General features: G+C 46.8%; 2 protein-coding genes across 3 annotated transcripts; one reads left to right on the top strand and one right to left on the bottom strand.

Annotated features, from left to right (window-relative positions):
- Positions 1–1,385: 1,385 nt before the first annotated feature.
- Positions 1,386–14,514, bottom strand: SUGP2 (SURP and G-patch domain containing 2; the record flags this gene model as incomplete). 2 transcript variants are annotated; one of them, XM_079546879.1, is made up of 9 exons in its annotated part: positions 1,386–1,437; positions 7,440–7,576; positions 8,014–8,078; positions 8,945–9,456; positions 9,998–10,109; positions 10,298–10,803; positions 11,435–11,552; positions 11,997–13,583; positions 14,400–14,514. In XM_079546879.1, 9 exons carry the CDS (start codon positions 14,512–14,514, stop codon positions 1,386–1,388), a joined length of 3,204 nt encoding a protein of 1,067 aa, XP_079403005.1. The 2 variants fall into 2 exon arrangements, with proteins under 2 accessions (XP_079403005.1, XP_079403004.1); XM_079546878.1 differs by lacking the exon at positions 1,386–1,437 and adding an exon at positions 4,439–4,559.
- Positions 14,515–15,402: 888 nt separating this feature from the next.
- ARMC6 (armadillo repeat containing 6) lies at positions 15,403–19,597 on the top strand (the record flags this gene model as incomplete). The annotated part of the gene is made up of 7 exons (XM_079546675.1): positions 15,403–15,523; positions 15,818–15,894; positions 16,166–16,736; positions 17,227–17,372; positions 17,907–18,038; positions 18,642–18,779; positions 19,385–19,597. 7 exons carry the CDS (start codon positions 15,403–15,405, stop codon positions 19,595–19,597), a joined length of 1,398 nt encoding a protein of 465 aa, XP_079402801.1.
- Between the last annotated feature and the right edge of the window lie 3,819 nt (positions 19,598–23,416).

The following is a 23,416-nucleotide window of genomic DNA, read 5'->3' as shown; positions in this document are numbered from 1 at the left end:
AGGATGCGACAGGACTTTGAAGAATTTATTTTTAATTAGAAAATATACCTGTTCGTAGCATAGAAAACAATCCAAACAAATAACATTTGAATTTCTGAATCCAGACTTTTCTTTTTTAGCATGACACATCGTGATGAACTTCAAAGCAAAATGGAATAGGAAAAAAGTACCGTACATCGATTCTGAGAAGTAACATCTCGGCACAGATGAAGTGTTCACACTAAGGATGACGGAGTGTTGTCAAAAAACAAACAATAAATAGGAAAAACGTAACTGGTGTTACAACAAAGGAAAGCCTCAGAGACAAAACAAACAAAAAAAACCCCTCATATGATTTCAACACAATTACTCCAAATGGTGTATTAGCCACTACAGTTCTTCACTCTGTTAAAACACCTCCCCCAAAACAGGGATCTCCTCATTCCTCTCCGATGCAAGCAAACACCCTTCTTCTAGAACCAGGTCTTTACACATGTAACAACTGTTTAAAGGGAAAGGAGAAAAAACAGAGGAAAAAGGCAGAGCTGGGACTCGAGCGTGTCTAGTAAATCTTGCCATAGGTGTCAGTGTAAAAGCAAGGGACAGGAGACTCAGCCTGTGTCCTTAGCAAATAGATATGTGCACTTCAGCTCTCAACAGAACCTGGCTGCACAACTGTTAAATTTCAGTTTGCTGCGTTTTTTTTTCTCCTCGTATCCCATCTAAAGAAGGAATTCAAATTTAAAGGCAACAATAAACCACACATATATGCAGAAAGTTTTGCTGTCTTAAAGTCAGAACATGAAGAAAACTGGAAACGACTGTGAATGAAAAGTAAAACTGGCATTCTAACTGGAGCACAACGGATCTGGTGTTCATTTGGAGACTAACACTGCTGTGTATGGATTTAATACACTGGAAGCCACGTGAAGAAGTAACTAAGAAATGATTTCGTGGCTGTTCTCAACAGAAGCTTTTAGCAGCACAGAAACAGAGGGACCTTCCTTCCCTCACACACTAAAATCCTGCTTTACATTAACATAACACTGCATAATCTCAATTCCACATGTTAGTGCCAAAAATGATGCACATCTCTTACGAACGGCCAAACTCACAAGCAAAACATTTAAACCACATAGTGTTTAGTTCTATATTTATTGCAGATATTAAAAGATTAACAATGCTAACAGTTTTACTTACACTGAAAGGAAACGTCAGTTACCCTATAACATAAGCATCTAATGTTACTAGCTAAATGCTACTGCCAATTTGCATGGAACAGAAACTAGCAAACTGCTCTGCAAGATTAATGGCAAAACAAACAAGCAAAAAACCAAACCAAACAAAACAAAAAAAAAAAACAACAGAAAAAACCCAACCAAAAGACAGTAGACACACCACTGAAGTTAGTTAAAATGTTCACTGAAGCTTGCAGTCTTCATGGAAGAGAGCCTGGAACTAAAATAACAGAAAAGAAGCTAGTAAACTTTCAACAAGGCAATGTATCTGCATAACAAATGTTGCATATGTACATATTTAAATTTTCAAATCAGAGCTGCCTGCAAAAGCAGGTCAAAATAAAAGGAAATTCCTTTTGCAAAAGGAGCATAAGGTCATCTCTTGGTAACACAAGATAAAAGTGGCAAATAGTAACTCACATGAGAGCAACACTGGAATCTCAGCACCAATACTGCTCTGTTGATGTCTTGTCCAAAATTAAAGTTTGGCACAAGAAAGACAGACCGTACTGTAACTACAGCCATCCAGAGTAGCAGGTTAAGATTTTCCCAATGTTCACTTTTAGTTTCAAGACAGCATTGCACTCTAAATTGAACTGCAATCAGGAAGGAAGGTACCCTTTTCCAATCTGGATACCAAGAGTTTTCCCAGATTGGGCAAGCAGGCGTTTAGCAAAGGCACCCAAATGGGACTGTGGCCAAACTCAGGTTAAGTCAGAGCAGCGCAGAATGCTGATCTAGGCTGAGAGGCTGGATTTCAATCCAGCGTGAAACGACACTGCCTTGTGCCTTTCTGCAAGTAGTGCAACACATAATAAGAACGCTACCAAAACGCAAATGTTAAAGAGGAGGTTAACTGGAAGTTTGCAAGGAAATAAAAAAGCTGTGAACAGAAAAACTGGCAGCTTCATCAATGGAACTAAAGGAAAAACTAATCCCTTTTGAGAAATAACTCAGAAGCCAACAACATCAGTTCCAGACTGCCACTGTACAACACAGTGACTGATAGTTAGCCATAGGCTCACGTTTCAGATTACATAACTGCTAACCAGGCACAGAAGAGAGGCAGTGAAGAATACACCCAGCTGGGAACTTAACAGGCACCACCAAACACCATAACTGATGGCCTTTAAAGTAGGTACAAAACATTTACGGATTTAAAGCATCTCCAAATAAAGTAAAGCCTACAGAAATCTCCAGACCATCAAATGTCTTTAATCAAATGTGATAACCAGATAAACTTATGTGTATTTATGGTCTTCGTGCTTCAGCTCCTTGTTAACATAAAGGTGAAGACGTGATGTCCATGGAAAAAAAGAACTAGCAGCGTGGTATTTTTCTGCACCTGCCATTAGGGTTTTATGTAGTGATCAGCGTGCTTCCAAGCAACTAAAACAATGATCAGAAAATTACACCAAAACATGACGCTGTTTCTTTTAGTTTCACAAACCCAAACCATAAAGAAAAAAGGCTTGCATTCATGATGGTTGTTACAGGCCAGAAAAAGTTTGTTGCTACAGAACGAAAACAAATAAACTCCCTTTCAACCAGCAGGGTTTGTAATGGAGAGTATATAATGTTCTTTAAACAGCAGACACAGGCACGTTTGTAACTGAAGAGCACATTTTCTTGTGTATTTGTCAGTTAGGAGCTTGAGGTGCTGCTACACTACGGTGGAGTGCACAAGCTCTTTGCTCTGTAAGGAAGCATGATGCAGGATGGGAACATCAGCAAGACAGCACTCGCTCCTAATAAGCAAAACATGCGTCAGCTCAAGATGAAATCTTTAAAGAGAACTTCAGTGAAGTAGGTTTTGGTACTGTAATATTCAAGTGAAGACTTTTAACTAATTTTAGGAAGGTAAAGATGGAGAAGCATGTTAAAAAAGTGCATGACATCCTGCCACTTTCAGTAATCCAGTCACAGAGCTCTTGTTGATGCGCTTGTCTGAAAAAGATGAATGATCAGACTTTGAGTGTTTATTTGTGGTAACACTGCTAAATCTTTCATGTCTTCAGAGCTGCTTCACCAAGAAGTTAGGAACTGCTTTTTGTTGAAGCAGAGTAGGTTAATCCAGTCTTCTCTCTCATCTGAAATAGTCCCTCAGAATTACAAGCTTTTTGTCTTATTGCATGGGGCTTTTCAATGAAAACTTCTGCAAAGCCAATATTTAATAGAAACAGAAATTACTCTCTAAACTGATGGTCTTACAAAACTGATGGTCCACTTCCAGGTGACTTTTGATTATTTGATTTCCAAGTATCTTCTCCAGTATTTTCTGCAAACACACAAATCACACCTGGTCATGGCTTAAACTTCCTTGAGTAGGAAAGCTATTATTCAAGAATTGGTTGAACAAGAGCTGCAAACTTGTGTAAAATCAAAAAGTACATATAAAATATGCACTGCTTGTTTGCTACAATGGAAAACCTTAGCAGCCAATGTTTCCAATGAAGATTTCAGCACTCTCAGACTCAAATGAACTTCCTTATTCATCCTACACTTCAAGTATAGAATCCTATATAAAATAAGCAGGTAGGTTCAGATTCTTCTTGAAACTGGCGTGTGGAGGAAAGGAAACTGCTTTAGGCAGACTCGAAAAGCAGATGAGAAGATGAGCCCATCAACAACATGCAGCAAAGCATAAACTGAACTGCCTGGTAATGAGTTTTTAGTTTGAGAAGGTTCTCAGCTTCCAAAAGGAACAGAGCCAAAGCAGGCTAGTCGCAATGGTAACGTTGCTTTTTGCGTTGGTAGTAAGCTGCCTCACTTCAAAACAGGCAAACGTGGCCTAAGACAGAGGAAAACTGGCACTTCCAAGAACAAAAACAGTTGTTTCTCCCTCAGGAGATAATATCCAAGTTGTTAGCTTGCACAATTAAATACAAGACTAACTTTAATCTTGGAAAATCATAATTCATAAGCGTTCCAGTCCACTACTACAGAACAAAGTGTTCTTCACACTGGCACTCTGCCGAAGACTTTCACGCAGCAGCCTTTGCATATCCGTGCTCTTTCTAACGAGCAAGTCTCTTATGCCACACCTAGAAAGTAAGATTTAGGGTAATTCAGCAGCTCAAGGTAGGTCTGGGTTTTCATGAAACGTTAAGAAGCCAGATATACTCATGGAAACAATATTTTCTTGGTAAAAGGCGACTTTAAAAACCTGGTATTTTAATGTTTGCAGGAATTCACAAAGCAGACTTGTCCATTGCACATACCTATTTACTTGCTCTTTTCTGCCTGTACATTTGTATCATTCTTTGACGGAAAACATCAAATGCATCTTCTTTATTTTCTTCCCCTGCAACACCCAAGCCCTCCCCTGCAGAGGTAGCACCCCTAGGGAGTAAAATGAATAGTTAGAATACACTGTTTCTGTTACATTTGACAACCTGCAGAAGAGATCTAAACAATACCTTCCAACAGACACAACCTGAGGAAAAAGTAACTCTGCTTCGCTCAGGGGAGAAGGGGAGCAGAGACTCAGCACCTGACATCAATGTAAAACAACTCCCACCTCCCATTCCACATGCAAACACCCACTGGAAGAAACCACTCCGAGGATATTGAGGGAACGGTGAAGACAGAGTTACCTAACAGATCAAATTCTTACATTAACCGCTTTACTTGCAGTAGATGAGATCACCTGCTGAAAGGATGGCAAAAATTGCCTTGCTTCTTACACTTCAAAAGTGACAGAAGTCAGAGACTTTGAGGAATAAGGAGGAAACATCACAGAACCCTGGATGAAAGATGAAATTTTTACCAAGGGAACATAGTGCTGCTTGCTTGAAATTCCTAGTACCCAAAGCAAGCTAAAGCCTTGCATGGCTGACATCATAGCCGAAATCCAGAGCTCCTGACCTTTCAGGTAAAATATGAAATAAGAGCTAGCTTCCTTCTCTTCACCCAAACATGCCAACAGGTGCAGACAGGCCTCAACACTATAAAACAGCATTCTGCACTGGAGGTAGACGGGGGCAGATGAGCCACAAGAATGTGGAGACACAAATAGTTAACAAAAACATCTTTCTCTAGCTTTATGCATAGAACATGCATTACAAAGCTAAGATTAGTGAAAATTCTGCCACAGGAATGATCCTCTGTGCCAGTTTTATCCTCTGCGTTCATCATATTACTGTTACCCATTAAAGATTCCATTACATGAAGTGGGAAAAACTTTTTGACCCACGTACTAAAATTAGCCTGAGAACCTTAAGTAGAATCAAGAGAAATGGTTCTTATCTAAATTCTGCAGTAACAGGTCCACCTCAGCCAAGCAGGCCGTTGTACCATTGCAAAAGAATATTCACAGACTCCAACAGGCAAATTCCACTTCACAGCCCATGTTACAAATCCTGGATTCTGTTTTTCCTTTTGAACTGGGCAGACACATAGCTGTGCCAACTAAGTTCTCCAGGTAGGGAAGAGTAACTTAAGATTAGTATGAAACTCCATTCAAAACATCTGTAGCCATCATTTCCTTGAGGGGTCACCTCTCAATTCATTTGAGAAATTCATTCTTTTACAGCAACAAAAATATGAGTTGCCCCAGCAGCCTTTCAAAGAAAAGCTTTAACCTTCTCCAATAAAAAAGAGCCCCAAGTTCCACTGTGTGACAACTGATGTAACTGAATGTATTACTTTCAGACAGAAAAGTGCTACACGTTGTTTGGTATAAGTGCTACACTGGAATTGGAGTGCCTACCATTACCAATCCATCACCTTTTGCTAAGAGAAGATGAGACAGCATGCCGACTTTAAACAAGTCATCAGCAGAAGAGTCAGCAGCTTGAAAAGGTGAGGCAAGGGTGAAGGCTGCAGTTTAACCACAGGGAACAAAAACCCAAACACTCTGCACTGTAACAAAGCAACGGGAAAGTAAAACATTAAGTTGCACCGGTTTCATTCTCACCCAGATGAGCTTCAATTATTTTCCAAAGAATGATTTTGACTGGAAAGTAAAGAGAGGTGGACACCATGAAAACAATCAATGACTCAGACTTACCTCGACAGAAAAGACCAACAAGTTTTTCTAAGAAAAACAAACCTTCACTGCTCTAAATCACTTTATGAGCGATAAAGTAATGGACTCAAACTGGCAAAACAGTATTTTCACATGCTAAAAATCTGGTTCTTAAAGATGGACAGAAATGTTTAGAATATGAGGGGTTAACTATCAGACCAAAACCAATTAAATAGCTTACTATTAGCTGTGCAGCAAGACTTGTGCCAGGAGCTATAGAAATGAAAATGTTGGCGATATATTTGGTCCCAACAAGTTTTGAGGTGAAGAACCCAAGGTTCTGACACTTGTGAGCACAAGAGAGCTGGAGGAGAGGTCGGCTGCTTTCTCATTGTCCAATTGTTGCAGATGAAAGATCAATGGAAAAAGTACAGTAATGGCCACTGGACCATAGGGAACCACCACAAAAAGAGAAAGCAAACAACTGGAAGTATGCCACCAACTAAAATGACCAGTACTGTCAAAGGCACGAAGAGAACATTAACCCACAAATTCCATGTATGGACTAGGAAGTTTGGCATAGGGGTTCAGAGACAAGTAAATTAATTCTGCCTCCTTATTCAGTCAGGGAGTTGATGCCCATTCCTCAGCAATAGACACAGGATACAGCAACTTTAAAAGACAAAGTGAAGATTCAAAAACAGAAGCACATTTTAAAGGAAGAAGCACACTTACCTTCTGGCAGATGCACTTACCTCTTTCAGCATGCAATGGAATGAATCACATATTTACAGTGAAAATGATGTTGTTGCCTACACCTAGGGAGTACTGTGCATGATATTCCCAGAGTCTATTTATATCTTACACACCTAGCATGTTGGCAAGGAGATCCCCAAGATAGCAGGTATTAAAAAAACAACTAAATATAGCAAACAAAACCATCTCCTGAATAATAGGGGAACCCAGGTATCTTTTGAAAGCGTCCACACACCGCAGCGTTCGCACTGCGACTTCAGTGATGTCAAAGTGCACAGCAAGGAACAGCCAACTTCCAGACCAGACTGTGCTCAGCCTGGCCACAAAAACGCGTGAAGTCTGCACGCTCTACTTTGCTGAGGCCAAAGACCACATCAAGAAGGAAACAAAACACGGAATTGGCCACATCAAGGAGGGTTAAGATAGAAATAGTTACTACTAGGATCCCAGCCTGTTCCACAGCTGCCAGATTTCTGCAGTTTGTTCCCATTACATACACTTTCACAGGCTCTCTGATTCCTTTTCCTCGTGTACCCAGGCCATGTCCTTCTTGCCAGCCCATCTTCTGAAGCATCTGGAAACCTACATTTCTGTTTGTCAGTTTCTTGTGCGAAAATTCTAAATCTTTTGGTTTCTGTGGAGAGGGGAAAAAAAAAAAAGCAGAAAAACAAAGATACTCCCTGAAGCCACACAGAAAAAACCTACCTAAGAGCAAGTATGTGCCTTGCTAATTTATAACAATAAATAAATCAGCAAATATCTTTCAGGTTCAGAAACTGCTTCATTACACTGTGATAGAGTACACTTTCATATTTTGAAATGATAAATTTCAATGAATGATCTGACTACTGAATCCCTATTACTGCAGCAAACAAGCTGCTGCTGTTTTTCAATTTTTCAATAATACCTTCCAGCAATGCTCTCATTTTTTGACTTTTTTCCCACAGATTAACACACAGCTGTTCAATACTCTTTTAATCATAAAATGTTCAGTTGTCAGAGGCTGTCTCCTGTATGCACAGCTGATTTTCAGACCCCCAGAATGAAATGCAAACCAGAAGAGTTTTTTACCTTCTTCTTCTTTGTAACAGGGCAGCCACGAGGTCTATCATAAGCAATTCTGACAGGTTCATGAACTGCAAGTCAAATCAAAGACAAGAGTCAGCTGTAAAGAAAACCACGTTTTAATACAGAACTCAAAAAGTACACAATCAATTGGGACTCTAACTCAGTATCTTGGCCTAGGATCAGAATCATCAAGTATCAGAACGAAACCAAACCAAACGGAGACACTTCACACCTCAGTAGCAAAAAAAAAAAAAAAGAATTAAGGGCACTCCAGTATTTAGTTTCATACACATCTTGCCAGCAACAATCCACTGACTAATATATTAAGGACTTCAGATCTTTCACTTCTGGACTGAAATGAGGTTATTTTATATCACTTTCATACCACAAATGACAACCTTCACCAGTAACAATCATTACACAGAGAGAAGACATTTGTTAGAGTAGCTGTAAGGCACATATGATCAGTTTTAAGCTCCTTATCTCTCAATTCTCAGACTGCCACGACCCCCCTCCACCACTGTGGCTGTTCTGACAGAATCTGACAGGCCAACCCAGACAGTCAAACATTCCAGGTGAGCTCAGTGCCGTATTTCAGTCTGCCAAACTCATCACACGCTGATGAACTGAAACCTGCAAAAGTGACAACGCTGTTTTTCCAAGCTGCAGAGGGAAGGCAGCATTCCCATACACTCAACATCACCTGAGGGGTGATGTTTGATGCAGGTAACCTCAAAGCAAACTCTGCTATTGCGCCACAATACAAAAACTGTTACACCATTTACTCTGTTTTGCCTTTGTCAGCTCAAGTGAAAACTGTATTTATTTTCCTATTGCTGAGATGTAATTCTTTCACTGACAATCAGTAATAAAGTACATATGATACACAAATTCTGTACCCCTATGTTCAAAATACCTCCCAAGTCACACTCACCTTTTGGTTCTTCTATGAGGCATATCCTTTTAGACGCAGGAATCATACCAACTTTCAGAGACTTGCTGCTGATTCTCTTGCGGGGAAACAGGGTTCCAGTGGCAGGAGCTGATGCCTGTGTTGACAGATTTGGTACAGCACCATCAGATGATGCAGCAAGCTGTGTTTCACCTGTTGAAATTTCCTCTCCTGTTTTGGAAATCATCTCTTCAGCAAGGTTTTCCACACTTCTACCTGCTGAGATATCATCATCTTCTCCCTCCTCAGCTTGCTCCATTTCTTCCAAAGGTCGGGAAATATCCTCCTCAAACTCGGCTTCCTCCTCATTGTCCTCCTCTTCTTCTTCTTCCTCTTCCTCCTCCTCTGAAATGTCCACATTTCTCTCTTCAGGTTTAGCATCTTCCCCAGCATCATTTGCTTCTTTCACATCACTGAAGTTGATAGAGGGACATAACTCATAGACCTTCATGCGGTAGAACTTGAAAGCAGAACTGTTTCGATCCTGTAGAAACCTGGACAAAAATTGCAGCGAAAATATTATCAGGAATATTTTCTTATCTGGAAGCAAGATACTTCAAACAAATCTCTGGTCATCCCAGGTATGTTTGTGAAGAATCACACAATTCCTCTGCACGTGCCAAGTACTGCAATCATTCTCTAATTCTTACAGAGCGCAGCTCCTAGAATGTGCTGTAAAGAATTCAGTGCAATGATCTTCATTGTGCAGATGTGAAAGTAAGGCAAAAAGCTGCCTTCAGATCACACAAAAGGGAAGCAGCAAACCCCAGGAAAGGCTCCAGCTCCTCCAAGCTGCAGTCACTCGGAGCACATAGAAATAGGTTAATTGATTCTGAGGGAGACAGACGAGATCCCAGGGCTCCACGGCTTTTGGCAAAGTACAACTAACAGTGAAACACCTCTAATTTACACTACAGCACTTAAGCCACCAGCGAGCAAAGCCTCATTTAAAAGAAAAACTTTGACAGAATACTATTTCGAGATGCAAGCAGATAACTTAGGCTTCTGATACAGATGAAAGTCCAGGTTACTCACCAAAGGTCCGGGTTATCCGCACTGTTGTCTATGCTGAACTGCTCAATTTCTGGTCCTACCTGAGCAACAAACTTGGCAAGCTTCTCAGCTGTCTCCATCGTTTTAGCATCCACTGCAGGAAACAGATCACTCATTATCCACAGCTTCATGCAAAATCTGCATTGCTGGAAGATCACAATACAGTTCAGAACCATCTACTGCAGTTGAACAAATGTCATTAGAATTTCCAGCAGAACATCCTACGAAATTCTTTTCCCACATAATTTGCTATTTAAAATCTAATCTTGAATTGTCACTTACCATCAGGAAACTGACAGGGCAATGATGAGAAAAGTTCAGGCGGTGCCAGTAAATCCTCTGAATCCACCCTTCCTTCTGATGGCAGAGGGACCTCTGAGCTGGTGCCACACTGGGAGGATGAGGGACCAAGAGAAGAATTCTTCTCACACGTGGTGGTTTCCGATACAGAAGGCTCTGACTGGACTGACCCTTGAAGATGCTTGTCTTGCTGTTTCAGCACTGTACCAGCTGAAAGCAAAGTCTGTGTCCCTGTGGTCGTTCTCCTCACCTTCCTTCCTCGAATTCCACGCTGTGCAGTAACTCCAGTCCTTTTCCTTTTGAACAGCCTTCTCTTAATGCTTGCGACCTTCCTGGCGTACAACATGGCCCTGACTGATTCTGTGGCAGATTCTTCCAGCGCTCTGCCCTCCCCACCTGCTTCCTTTCCTGACGATGTCTTTCTTTGCACCTCTGACAACTTCAGTCTGTAATATTTGTATTCTAGACTATCTTCATCAGACAAGAACCTAAATAAAATCGTATACATAAAACAAAAGCCTAAGCCAAAAGCACAACTCATCTCAAATTCTCAGATCAGAAACTCAGTAGTAATTGATCTTTTTTCTCCAGGGTTATACACCAGCTGCTAAGGCAACTCCATTTCTAAAGCAATAAAGTAGGCCAAGCAAATAAATGATGGTTTGGACATAAATCATTTGGCTAGTAATTAATCAGCCATGCTGCAATTCACATGTGCAGAGATACTGTTGTACTAACAGTAAGTGCTTCACCTTTGATTTCCCAACGTAAAACACTACACCCATAAGTCTGCTACGTGACTACATATTAACTGCATTTATTTACTTTCACCTTGTAGATGTAAGTTGACGTGAACATATCATACTTGGATCAGCACAGTCATTACTGACAGACCAAACAGAACGTGGTCTACTAAAACAAAGGCAAGAAGACAATTTCCAGGGATGTCAGGGAGGACAAGAGGCTGCAGAAACATTTTCAAACAGCTTAACTACATACACTATGGGCTTCAATCTTACATCCACCGAATGAAATATGGAATTGAATGAAACATATTCCAAATACCTTCAGTGGAGCAGAGCAAGGCAGTATTAGGGCATAGCGTTCAAACACACCTACCAATATTCAGGACAGTTCTTTTGAGCATTTCTCTCTTTGGCAGACAAGGTTCCTGAAACAATGCTATTCACGAGCTGTTCGATGGTTTCTACCATTTCCCGATCAGCTCGCTGTGGGACTGTGGGAAAAAACAAAACACAGTCAATCAACAGCTCTAAGGACGAGCCTGCAGCTGATAAAGCCATAACATAACATCTCTGACTTCTCTCTGCAAGCACTTCTCCCATCATGCAGCCAGCAACAGAGAGGCCCCAGCCTCTCCATCCCCAAGGCGACAAGTTGGGGGGGACGGCAGATGAGGTCATGAGGAGCACAGGTGAAAACCCTAGAAGTGACGTGGGAGAGGGGAGGAAGGAGACACGCTTTCACCTGCACAAGCAGGCACAGGGCAGAAAGCCACAGCTAAGCAGGCAGCATCCACTGCCTCAGCACTGCCTGTGATTTACGTGGAATTCCCACAGTTTGTTATTTGTGAACTAGTGAAGCTGTAGCGACAAGACAACGAACTACTGACAAATAAAGAAATCGCATGCTGCAAAGAATCTTACAATGATTCACTCACTTTTAACTTTTGTGTCAGGAGAGGGTTTTTTAAGCTGCACCGTGGACTCTGCTTCAGCTTTTTTCATCTGAATTGGATATCCACTTTTCTCCAACCAAGCCTTTAAGTTCTCAATGTATTCTCTTCCAAACAGTGTCGAATCATCAAAGTTTGGGAACAGGGTTGGTGCTGGAGCCATTTCCTGTAGCCCTACAGCTTCCAGTATTTTCTCTTGCCTGAAAACAGATGCTAATGCAAAGGTCTGACCCAGAAGTGCTAAAGACTTACGACAAAGAGAAACAGTGGTCTCAAAAGCACTCGCCATTTCTCTGGGGTTACCAAAACCGTTTGTCTTAATGCTTAATTCATAAGCATTGCAGGCCATAAGCAGAGGCGTGACACCCTTTAGCAGGCGGTCTTGTAGCCTCATTATATATTTATCAAAGGGTTTTATTATCTCAAAGAAGCAGTTCTTTGTTTTCACAGCACCCTTGTCCAACAGCATATTTAAAAACTCATTGTCCACCTTGGGAGTTTTCAAAGCAGCGTGTTGTAAACTCTTGATAGTAAAGAAACAATAATCTCTGTGTTCTGGCTTTAAGGAGCATTTGAACGAAGCAAGCATCTTTGCACATGTTTCTGTCTCCAGCTCAAAGAGAGCTCCAAAGAGTCGAGAAAATTCCGCATCGTTTTTTATTGTGTGAAATCCAGCCCATTTTATGATTTGTACCCCAAACGTCGAGAAAATGTCAGACTTGTCCACGAGCTCAAAATTGAGATTTCTGAAAACGTGTGCAGGCTTCGGGAGCCTGAGAATAGGCCTCGGGGCTGCCATAGCTGGCCTTTGATTAGGCTGTGGAGGCAGCTTCTGATTGGGGTGCTGGATGGCCACCGGCCTCTGGTTGGGTCGGTCAGCAGTTTCTGCCATTTGATCAGGCTGCACAGTTGGCTTCTGATCAGGGCCTGGCTGCAGTTTTTTAGTGTTCCATTTCTTTAGAGGGGTTTTGATGTCTCCTTTGAATAGCTTAGCTTTAATAGTGCCCCTTGTAATTCGCCTCCCTCGCAGGGCTCTTCCCCTGCCAATGCTGCCCCTCCGTATCGGGGGTCGGAACTCACTGTCGGATTGAATTCCGAAGTCTACATCATACTCCTGACTTTCCATGTTGCCATATTCATCTTCCATGAGTCCAGGTGATCTAAAATCACCTAAAATATCTGTAGAACTAAAGTCAGTTTCGTGTGGTCCGGTAGCTTCCCAAGAGTCAGGATGTCCATAGTCCTGATCATGAGAAGCCAGGCCCCCGTACTCCCGGTCCCGAGGCAGGGGGTGCCCATATTCCCGGCCATGAGAAGCCGGCCGCCCGTACTCCCGGTCCCGTGCAGCTGGGTGCCCGTATTCCCGGTCACGAGACGCCGGGTGGCCAAACTGTTCATGGTAGTAGTTAGCTTTCCTTATGAGGGGGCTCGCAGGTCTGTAAGAAGGTCCTGGATACTCATCTCTAGGGTTCTCAGTCCAGTCATCGTGTGAATGGTGCTGGGCATCGTCGTATCTCCCATCATCATGAAAGCTGTCTTCATACCTTGGTCTCGGGACTGGCCTTGAATGAGCTGCAATGACAAAAAACACACCGATGTGTTTTCCTGGATGCATTAAACAATTCATAACGGCAAAAAGCACTGAATGACTAAAAAAGCCTACAGAGACATTACAAAGCAATTTATTAAGTCTGAAACACAAGTTCTGCCATAAAGCTTCCTTCCTTCTCACTCCCTACTTCCTACCCAGGAAGATTTCAATGTACATAATGCTCACACAGGGATTTCTCTGTGTAAAAGGATCGGAATATTCACATTCTGTTCTCACACCCGATGTCAGAATTCCACAGCAGAACAGCAGATAATATCTGCCACAGACACAACAACCAGGATGACAACAATAAAGGCAGAAATGATGGAATTTCCTGTACAGAACCCAGGAATCCCCATTCCAGTATTTATGTTTGGAAGGCAAAAGATGCTCGGAGGAAAAAAATATATATATAAAATCAAACCAAATTAAGTCGTTTGTTTAAGATACGACGACTCGAGCAGAAGAGATCTCATTTTAAAGCTCCCTGCCTCCTGCAGATGGAACCCACGCCATTTTTCCACACCTCTCCAACAGGAGCTTTAATACACAGAAGGACGCGTTTCGCGCCCGTTCACCACAGCTTTCACCACAAAAACCACACAAAGCCTCCGAGGCTGCAAAGGCCCGGCCCAGCAGCCCCGGCTCACACACGATTTCCTTTGTGTGAAATTCGTTTTTTACCCGATATTTGCCCTCCGTTTTAAAACATCGGCGGCCGCGCCGAGCCGCCAGCCCCAAAAGGCGGCGGTTTTTGGCAGCGCAGCAGCGCAGCTCCCCGCCTCGCCTCCCGTTACCTTTGAAGCGCCGCATCGCCTCTCGCGCCGCCCCGCCCCGCTCCGCGCGGTACCGCTTCACTTTGTCCTGCACCGCCGCATCGAACGTCTCCCGCGTGATCCGCCGCGAGGCCATCTTCCCTGCAGCGAAACACCACAAAGCTCCGCTCACCCGGCACCGGGCGGCCGGGCCCGAGGGAACGGCGGCACCTCCCGCGCTCCGACCCCTCGCTCGGCGGGAGGCCTGGCCCGCCCCGCCCCAGCCGGCCCTGCCCTCGCTGAGGCGGCGCCCCGCCGCGCTGCCGCAGCCGCCCCGCACGGCGATTTCCCAGCGGCCTCCGCGCTGCCCCCGCTCCCGCCCCCCTTTCCCACGCGTGCGCGGCGCAGGCGCAGCGCGAACGCAGCGCTGCTGAGGGACGGCGCGGAACTGACAGCGAAGGTGCGGACCGGGGCGGGCAGCGCGAGAGGGGACGAGGAGTAACAGAGCGGGAGCGTGGCGTCCTGCGCCCGCTGCGGCGCGACTGTTAGCTCCCCTCAGTGCGCCTGCGCAGAGCGCTCGACCCGATGCCGGAGCATGGCGGTAGCGTGCGCATGCGCACTCGGAGCACCCGGGAGCTTTTTCGCTCCACATTTCTTTGCCCGGCAGAGGTTGGCGTGACTTTTTTAACGCGTGCGTCCTCGAGTTGGAGGTGGGGTCGGCTGCATACGGCGGCCGAAGAGGGTCAGGCTCGGCCCGCGGCCCTTTGTGAAGCGGGCGGCGGGGAGCGGCGCGGCGGGTGCCGGGTGGGACTGGGGGCCGGGGGCTCGAACAGAGCCTGAGCCGCGATCCGAGCCTTCTGCGGGGACAGAGCGAGCGGCTGAGCCGGCTTTGGGGCCGGCCGCCCCACATCGCAGCCTTGAGGCTCGGAAATCTCCGCCCGTTTGCCTTCAGCCGTTAAAAAGCCCGACGCGTTTTCGGCTTCGAGCGTTTCTGCATTGAGGAAAAACGGCGCCACCCGTTTGCGGCTTTTCTCCCAGCGCTGCCATGGGCTCCAAACACATCGCGCAGGAAACGTTCGATGAGGCCGTGCAGGAAAACATCGCGGAGTTCGAGATGGATCCCGAGGAGGCCGTGAGGGAGGCGGTGCAGCAGTTCGAGTCCCAAGGTACCGCACGGCCAGCGGGGGGGCGAAGCCTTTGTAAAGCGGGGCACGGAAGCCTGGTTTTGTGGAGGGGCTATGGCTGAAAAACGGCTCTTAGTCAAACTACAAAACGCGGCTTGATGAACAAAATGGAGGTTTTTTGCCGCTCCTAATTGGTGTTTATTTAGGGTGAGATCTCCTGGTGACAAATCTTTGATGTTTTCTGCACTGATCTGCATTACAGCCAGCTTCTCTTTGCTCTCTGCTTGCTTAAGCTCCCATAATTAACGTTCTTCTTATTTCTCTTTTTCCTTTTAGGTGTTGATTTAAGCAATATTATCAAAGCTGTGCGGCAGCCGGCCTCTGAAAATGGGCAAAAGCATGAAGTTCTGCTGGTAAGGCTGCAACTCTGTGCTGTCTTCTGGATGTGAGGTTAACTGCTCATTGAAGCAACAGACTGAGAATCATGAAGCGTAACTTCTCCTGTATGGAGTTCCTCCATGGGTTTTATGCAGACAAAACAGTGCTCTTTAAGCCAGCTGTTTCTTAGCTTTGTCCAATTAATTTAAATACTCGAATGTGTTAATTTATAATAATGACCAAAATAAACCGCTCTTGCTCCTATACACCTCGGATTGAAAAATAAATCTCATTTTCTTTTTTCAGACTTTAGATTCCCTTGGGAGATGTGTTGCTGACTCTGATCTCTCTGAAATGGCTGAGCAGCTGGTGGTCTTCACTGACCAGTGCAAAGAACAGCTGGCTTTCCGTTACCTGGCAGGACAGAATGGTGCCTATCCTGTGGTATTCTCTGCCTGCCAGTTGGCCTCAGGAGACAGGAATTTAATGCTGAAAGCCTTTAATACTCTGTCTGCCATCTTGGATGGGCAGCCAGACCTACTTGACTCCGCTGGCCAGGATCTGCTGCTACAAACTCTGAGAGAATATAAGGAGGATGCTGAAATGACGCTGGCTGGGATCCGATGCATTCGGCACGCCTGTCTGAAACACGAGCAGAACAGGCAGGACTTTGTGAAGGGTGGCGTTCTGCCGCTGCTGACCGGAGCCATCGTCCTGCACGGGGACAGCGCTGACGTCGTCCGAACGGCCTCGTCTGCTCTCAGGATCATGACGTTTGATGATGACATCCGTGTGCCCTTTGGCCATGCTCATGATCACGCCAAGATGATCGTGTTGGAAAATGATGGCTTACGAGTTCTCATCGAAGCTGCAAAAGGTAAAATTCGCCCTACGACTTTTGGGCCTAATTTTGAATCCTCTGTGCTTTCTTATCCTAAAACTGTGCTTCGTAACTTCAGGCTCCACAGCGATATTTTGGAAATTTGGTACTTAAGTGGTCTAACTCCTTTGGAGTGTGCCCCAGGAAAGAAATACAGTGAATGCTCTGGAGGCTATTGGCAGGACCGGGGTGACAGTTACAGAGCTATCTGTCAGTCTGTCTAGGAAGTACTTCACAGCCCAGTGCAGGACTACAGACACAGCATCCTTGCTGAGGTGCTGCATTCTGCCAAGGAAAGATACTCTCCCTGTCTAGACACAGAGCAAGCAAAATGCCAGCTGTGATAATCTGTTCTAAGTGGGAATTAGCTGCTTCCTCGGGTGCTGTGTTGCTTTTTGTTTGTTTGTTCTTCAAATGGAGAAAAGCACAACTCCTTGAATCTGCTTGCAGGCCTCCTGGCTCATACTCCTTCATCTCTCCTTCACAGCGTTCACAGATAACTGCAGTGTTCTCAGTGAACTGTGTGCCACCCTTTCTCGCCTCTCTGTCAGGAATGAGTTCTGCCAAGAAATTGTGGACCTTGGGGGCTTAAATTTTATGGTCTCTCTCCTGGCTGACAGCATTGATCATCCAGTGAGTAATACAGAATGTACTTGGGGGGCTGAAAATAATGCAGCAGGTTTGATTTTTCAAATCCTGGCTTTGAATGGGTCTTAACACATAATTTTAGGTCCATTTAGTGTTGAAACCCAAGCGTTGATCCCATTTACCTCTATTTAAAGCTTCGTGTGCAACGTTGTTCTGTATGTGCTCTGTCATTTAATAATGGTGTAATTGAACCCCATGCTTGTGGTTATTTCTTCTGTCCTCCCCAGTCCACAAGCAGAGTTCTGCTTGGCCCCAGAAAAGCTGAGCTTCTGGTTTTCTACCATTCAACTAGAAGAAGTTCAAGAGGATTGACTGACTCTATAAATGTCTTTGGAAACCTGTGCCAAACTAACAAGTTCTTTGTACAGAAGAAAACATACCTGACATCTGAACTGCTGAGGAGTTTGTAGCTGGGAATTAAAACTGAGTGGAGCTGCTGGGGGATGTTGTAGGCGACTCAAAACACTGCAAGATTTTTCCTGCTGCTTTCTAAGCTGTTCTTTTCCTTGGTGAACGCAGGATGTGGTGAAGCAGGTGCTGAGTGCCATCCGAGCCATTGCAGGAAATGACGATGTGAAAGATGCCATTGTTACTGCTGGTGGAACCGACCTGATTGTGCTCGCCATAAGCCATCACCTTGCCAACCCTCAGGTATGCAGTTAATTGCTTGATGATGGTCTCCCACAGAGGCTGGGAGCAGAGGGCTTTGGGCTGTGTAATGCAGGGGTCTTGTCATTAGATCATGTCATATTTATATAGCAATCCACAGCTCTGCTCTGACTTGTGGTAAACAGCTCTGCTGAGAGCAGATGCTCCCTATGTATGCATGTGAAATGATTGCACTTTGTAACCTGAAAAATGCACTGAACCTTTAACATACCTGTGATATGGAGTGGGTAAGTGCATGCTTTGCATGTATCTGTGTAAATGTAAAGGCTCATATCGACTTTGCTGTACTTTTTTCTCATCCATGAGTCAGACTGGTATCAGAGTAGATACAGTGTTTTATACCTCCAGGTCTGCAGATCAGCCCCTACTGAAGTTAAGTCAAATCTGTTGTAAATTACCATGTGAAACTCACTTTACATCTCAGAGAAGCACGATGTTTCAGGAAGAAACTAAAGACTGCTATTATGAATAGTATTATTTATTAAACAAGTCCCCAGGCAGGAAAACAGAACTCTGGACTCTTTGAAATGTTCTTTTGTCAAAGCAGCATTTCTAGGCAGTGAGTGCTTGCTCTTTGTCTTGTAGATCTGTGAGCAGGGTTGTGCAGCACTGTGCGTGTTGGCGCTGCGCAAACCTGAGAACTGTAACGTCATCATGGAAGGTGGAGGAGCACTGGCAGCTCTTCAGGCTATGAAAGCACACCCACGAGAAGTGGCTGTACAGGTATTTGCCTCTTGATTATTCAGTCAAGATTGGTGTTGTTTGTGTTCACTGCTTCGTTGGCGACAGCTACAAAGTGTTGAGCTCCTTAGGAGATAGGGGGTCCTGCATATAAATGGTACAACTAGACCTGCCATCCTGATGTGATCAGAGCAAAACTTAGTTTGAGTTTCAAATCCGCATCAATTAAGATTCAGGTGGCTGCAGAACGCCGTGCTTCAAGTGAAGGCATTACTTCTGTTCCCCCCCAAAAGAGCAGGGAAAGGGAGGCTTTGTCAGAGCCACCCTGTAGGAAATACTGTGAAAGAGCAGCTCAAGCTTCTGCAGGGACATGACAGGAAAAAGCGTACATGGGAGTGAAAAGGTGGGTCCACTGTCAAAGAAACATTATGTCTTAGTGTTATTTTAGAAGTACTTGGTGTTGTCTGAGTGCTGTTGGAACATCAGCAACTTTCTTACAGAAGCACATGGTCTTCTATAAACATTGTAAAACAGCAACCGTACTTTTTCTATGAGTTTCATTCTTCTAGAAAACAGTTTGTTGCTGTCTGTAACATCTCACATTTGCTTGCCCAGATGCTAATCTCTCCCATTTACCTCTCTCTCAGAAACAGGCCTGCATGCTGATCCGCAACCTGGTTTCCCGGAGCCGAGACTATTCGCAGCCCATCTTAGAGATGGGAGCTGAGGACCTGATCACAGAAGCTCGTGCGACGCACAAGGACTGCGATGATGTGGCCAAAGCTGCACTGCGAGACCTGGGCTGCAAAGTGGAGCTCAGAGAGCTGTGGACAGGCCAGAAGGGGAGCCTGGCACAGTGAATCATCCATCTGCTGAGCGACAGAGCTTAAAGGCATCTTATGTACATGAAGTCTAAGGGGGGAAACAAAGTGGCATGGATTAATTTGCTGTTACAACCGGACTGGAATATCTGAAGCAAATGCCTGGCTTGTGAGGCTGCAGTGAAGTTTTTTTGGGGGGGAGATACAGCTGGAATGGCTTTGTGCATTCACGGGCTGCAAATCAGCTCTGTATAGTAATCATTCCTTGAATCATGTAGCGCCTGAAGATGATCTGCTTCCCCCCCACATTATGTGTGTTACTTGTGTACAGGAGAGAGCTGTTCCCGTGTGCTCTGCAGTAAGAGCCAAGGAGGATACTGATGTGTGCTATGGCAACTTGCTCTGATTGTTTTGTCTGCCCTGTGCTGATGGAAGCCAGCAGCCTGCTCTGCTAATGGGATGGATGAGGAGGAATCCCATAATTCGTGAATGTGTTCTGTCCTGTTGTGCTGTTCTTCTACTAACTTATTTTACTGCTGACCATATTCTGTGTTGCTTCTTTGTTTTGGATTTTCAGCCGACGTAACATTTTAACAAAATCAAGTGAGGATTCTGAATAGTATGGCCTAAAACAACATGCTTTAGGACATTGCTATTTGCTTCCAGGAGGAAAAGCCCTGTTCTGTTCCAGTGAGATGAGCAAGTCAGGGACTGGGGGTGAGGATGGTGATGTCAAAGCAGGAACAATCTGGCAGTGGCGGCACACAGCAGGAAGCTGTGCAGGGCAGCCCACACTTTGGTCCTCTCTTAGCAGAGCAGTGCTTTCCAGAATCCTGAGAGCTGTAATTGTAACGCAGAGGCTGAGCACCTCTTGGTCTGAAAACAGCCGTGGACTTTGGAGCACTACAGAGGTGAAGCATCCAGAAAGCTTCCCCAGTCACTGCTGAAGGCCTTTGTGCCTCCAGCCGGTGGTTCCTGTGACTCACTGTGCTGTGCTGGCTGCTGATAGGACCTTCCTGTGCACTGCTGCTGTATGTGAGTGAATGTTTTCTAGTGTGATACTTCTCATAGAAGTGTTGATTCCACGAAACACTTAAAAAAATTGCAAGGGTGGTTGGTTCTTCATAGAGCCACCTTGGAGATGGGAAAAGAAAGATGGCAGGAATGCCTCAGTGCTGAGTTTGTAAGTAAGCCCTGCTGCAGCTCTGCGCTATCAGCAGGCAGCAGAGGCAGGTTCTTCAGAGGCCACGAATGCTAAGTAACCCCACCTTTGTAGGAGAGGCCGCCTGGCTCTCCCCTCTCCCTGTTGTGCTAAGTGTGGTGTGTCTGTGTGTTCGCCGCCCCTGTAGCCCCGATATTCTGCTGAAGGGGCCCCACTGCCATGGGGCAGAGCAGGAGGAAGATCTGCAGAGGAGACCCCGAGGTCCTGAGTGCCCCGTGTTGGGACTGATGGTGCTGAGCGGCGTCTCGCCCAGCCCTGCTCCAGGCCTGCGATGGGTGAGAAGCACTGTGAGCAAATCAAACGTGGGGTTCCATAGAAATGGGAAGGCTGGTCTTTGTTTTCCATCTATTTTAGCCTCAACTGGGGCTTTGGGAAGGGACAGATCGGGGTGAAAGGGCTTTGGGGCAAAGCCCTGCGGGGTCACGGCTGCAGGCCGAGCGTGGCATGCTGCCACGGGGACACGTGGGCGGCGTATGGGCCGTTTATGAGCCGTCTATGAGCCGTCTATGAGCTGCTGCACCCGGGGACGCCCGGACGGAGCGCCGCGCGCTGCCCCAGAGGTCGCTACAACCGAGCGTGACACGCGGCGCGCTGCCATGTGCGACACGGGGGCTGCGCACCGTACCCGCCACGCGGGACGCGGCTCAGGGCCGTCGCACAGCCCGCGGGGTCCCAGCAGCGCTGCGCGGCGTCCTGCGCACATCGTGCGCGGGATCTGCGCGTTCCACCGCCGCGCAGCGCCTGGCGCACCCCGCCTCTCCCAGGCGCTCCGACGCAGCCCGCCCCCTCCCGCCGCTCATTGGCTGTCGCTCCCGCCCCTCTGCCGCCGCTCGGCCACTCAACGCGCGCGGCACCGCCCGCGCCCCTCGCTCCGAGGCTGCGATTGGTAGTTCTACACCGAAATCCCCGCCTCCGCGGGCGCTGCGGGGGAGGGGGAGGCCTGGCGGCCGGGAGGCGACGGCGGTGCGGCGGCGCCGAGCGGAGCGGAGCCGAGCCGGTGAGTGCGGGCCGCTGGGTGCGGCGCGGCTCCGGGAGAACGTCGGCGTCGCGTCGGGTCCGAGGGCCCGGCAGACGCTCACGGAGGCGGGTGACATCGCCGCGGGGTCAGCGCTCCGTTCGCCCCTCGGCCGCGCTGCGGGGGGGGGCCGCGCAGGGACGGCGGAGCTCGGCCCGGTTCGGCGGGGAGCGGCGGGCTGCGGGCCGGCCCTGAACCCTGCGCGTCCCTCTGCTCGGCCGTTGCCGTCTGTCCCCGCCGATCCCCGCCCGTTCTGCGCTTCCCTGCCCGTCCCTGTGCTCTCTGTCCTCGCCCACCTCCGTCACCCGTTCCTCCCCATCCCTTCCCCTGCGCTCCCCGCCGTTCCCTGCCCGCCCGTCCCTCGCCGTCCCCACCCGTCCCCCCGTGCCGCTCCGGTCCCCCCGCTCCTCTCCGTTCCATCCCGTATCTCCGGCTCAAAGCCGCTCTCAATCTCCCGATGCGCGCTTTGATGCAAACTGTGCTCGTTCTGTTTCCTAAGTTGGACGTGAGGACGACGCGAGCGTGCGTTGCTGCGCTGTGCGGACACCCGGGGGACGCGGAGGGCGTTAAACACGGAGGTCTCTTTCCAACTTCTGCTTTTATCTCTCTCCAGCCTGAGCCCAAACTTACAGTGCAGGGCTGGCTTTTCCTCTTTACCTTCCAACGTCCAAATGGAAGAAGTGTCTCATGTTGTGTTTAAGACGCACGGTGAGCTCTGCAAGTGCTCGTGCAGAGTTGCTGAGTGCCGTTCTTTTCTCTCTGCTGCCCTCTCGGTGCCCCTGGCTGGGCGTTCGGAGGGGTCTGGGATGGCTGTTTGCTGACTGCCACCTTCCTGCTGGCGGCTCATTGAGCTAATTGCGCACAGAGGGTTTGGAGCGTGCTGTCACTTGGCTCCGGTCACTGATTGGAGAATGGTTTGTGGACATTGTGCTTTTTTACCATGCTTTTTTTTTATGTGCTGTGATGCATTCGGAGTGTTCTGAAAACGTTCTGGTTTCCAAGTGGCTCCAGTTTGGAAAAGGCTGTGTGTGTTCAGGAGCAGAGAGGTGTTGGTGGGAGCAGGCAGGGGTGCCAGCGGGCTGATGCAGGGACACCAACCTCCTCTGGGTGAAATAATGGGATATTTGGGTGTCCCAAACCCCAGGGCTGCATTCTGAGCATCTTCCCACTCCAGCAGAGCCATGGGCTCTCAGCAGTTGGTTTTGTTTCCCTGGTTATTGCGTAGGAAGCTGTGAATGTTGTCTCAAAGAGAGCAGCTGTGTATGGGGCTGGGGTCTGTCCAGGCTGTTGCATTTCAGGAGCTTTCCGGCCCCAGCGGCTGCTTCAGTTTCTGGCAGAGGACTTTCAGCCCTTGACAGCACCGTAGGATGAGTCAGGAGCTGCAGCCATTGCTTTTTGTTGACCTGCAGCTGCAGTTTGGGCATTGAGTCAGGCAGTCCCAGCAGAATGTGTGCCAGGGTGTGTTTTGTGCAGAGGTCACCTGGAATGTAAGATGAGCAGCAGTGCAGCCGTGAGTGTGCTCACTTGGTGGAGCAGATGGGTTCGATACAGGTCAGACAGGTTTCCTCTTAGGAAGAAGCTCAGGAACCAGAAATAACTTTCAGCTGGTGACTTTGCTCCC

The sequence above is a fragment of the Tetrao urogallus genome, assembly GCF_951394365.1.
Source record: "Tetrao urogallus genome assembly, chromosome: 25".
NCBI lineage: Eukaryota > Metazoa > Chordata > Aves > Galliformes > Phasianidae > Tetrao > Tetrao urogallus.
The sequence above is the reverse complement of the archived record's forward strand: the minus strand, read 5'-3'. Positions and strand labels throughout refer to the sequence as shown.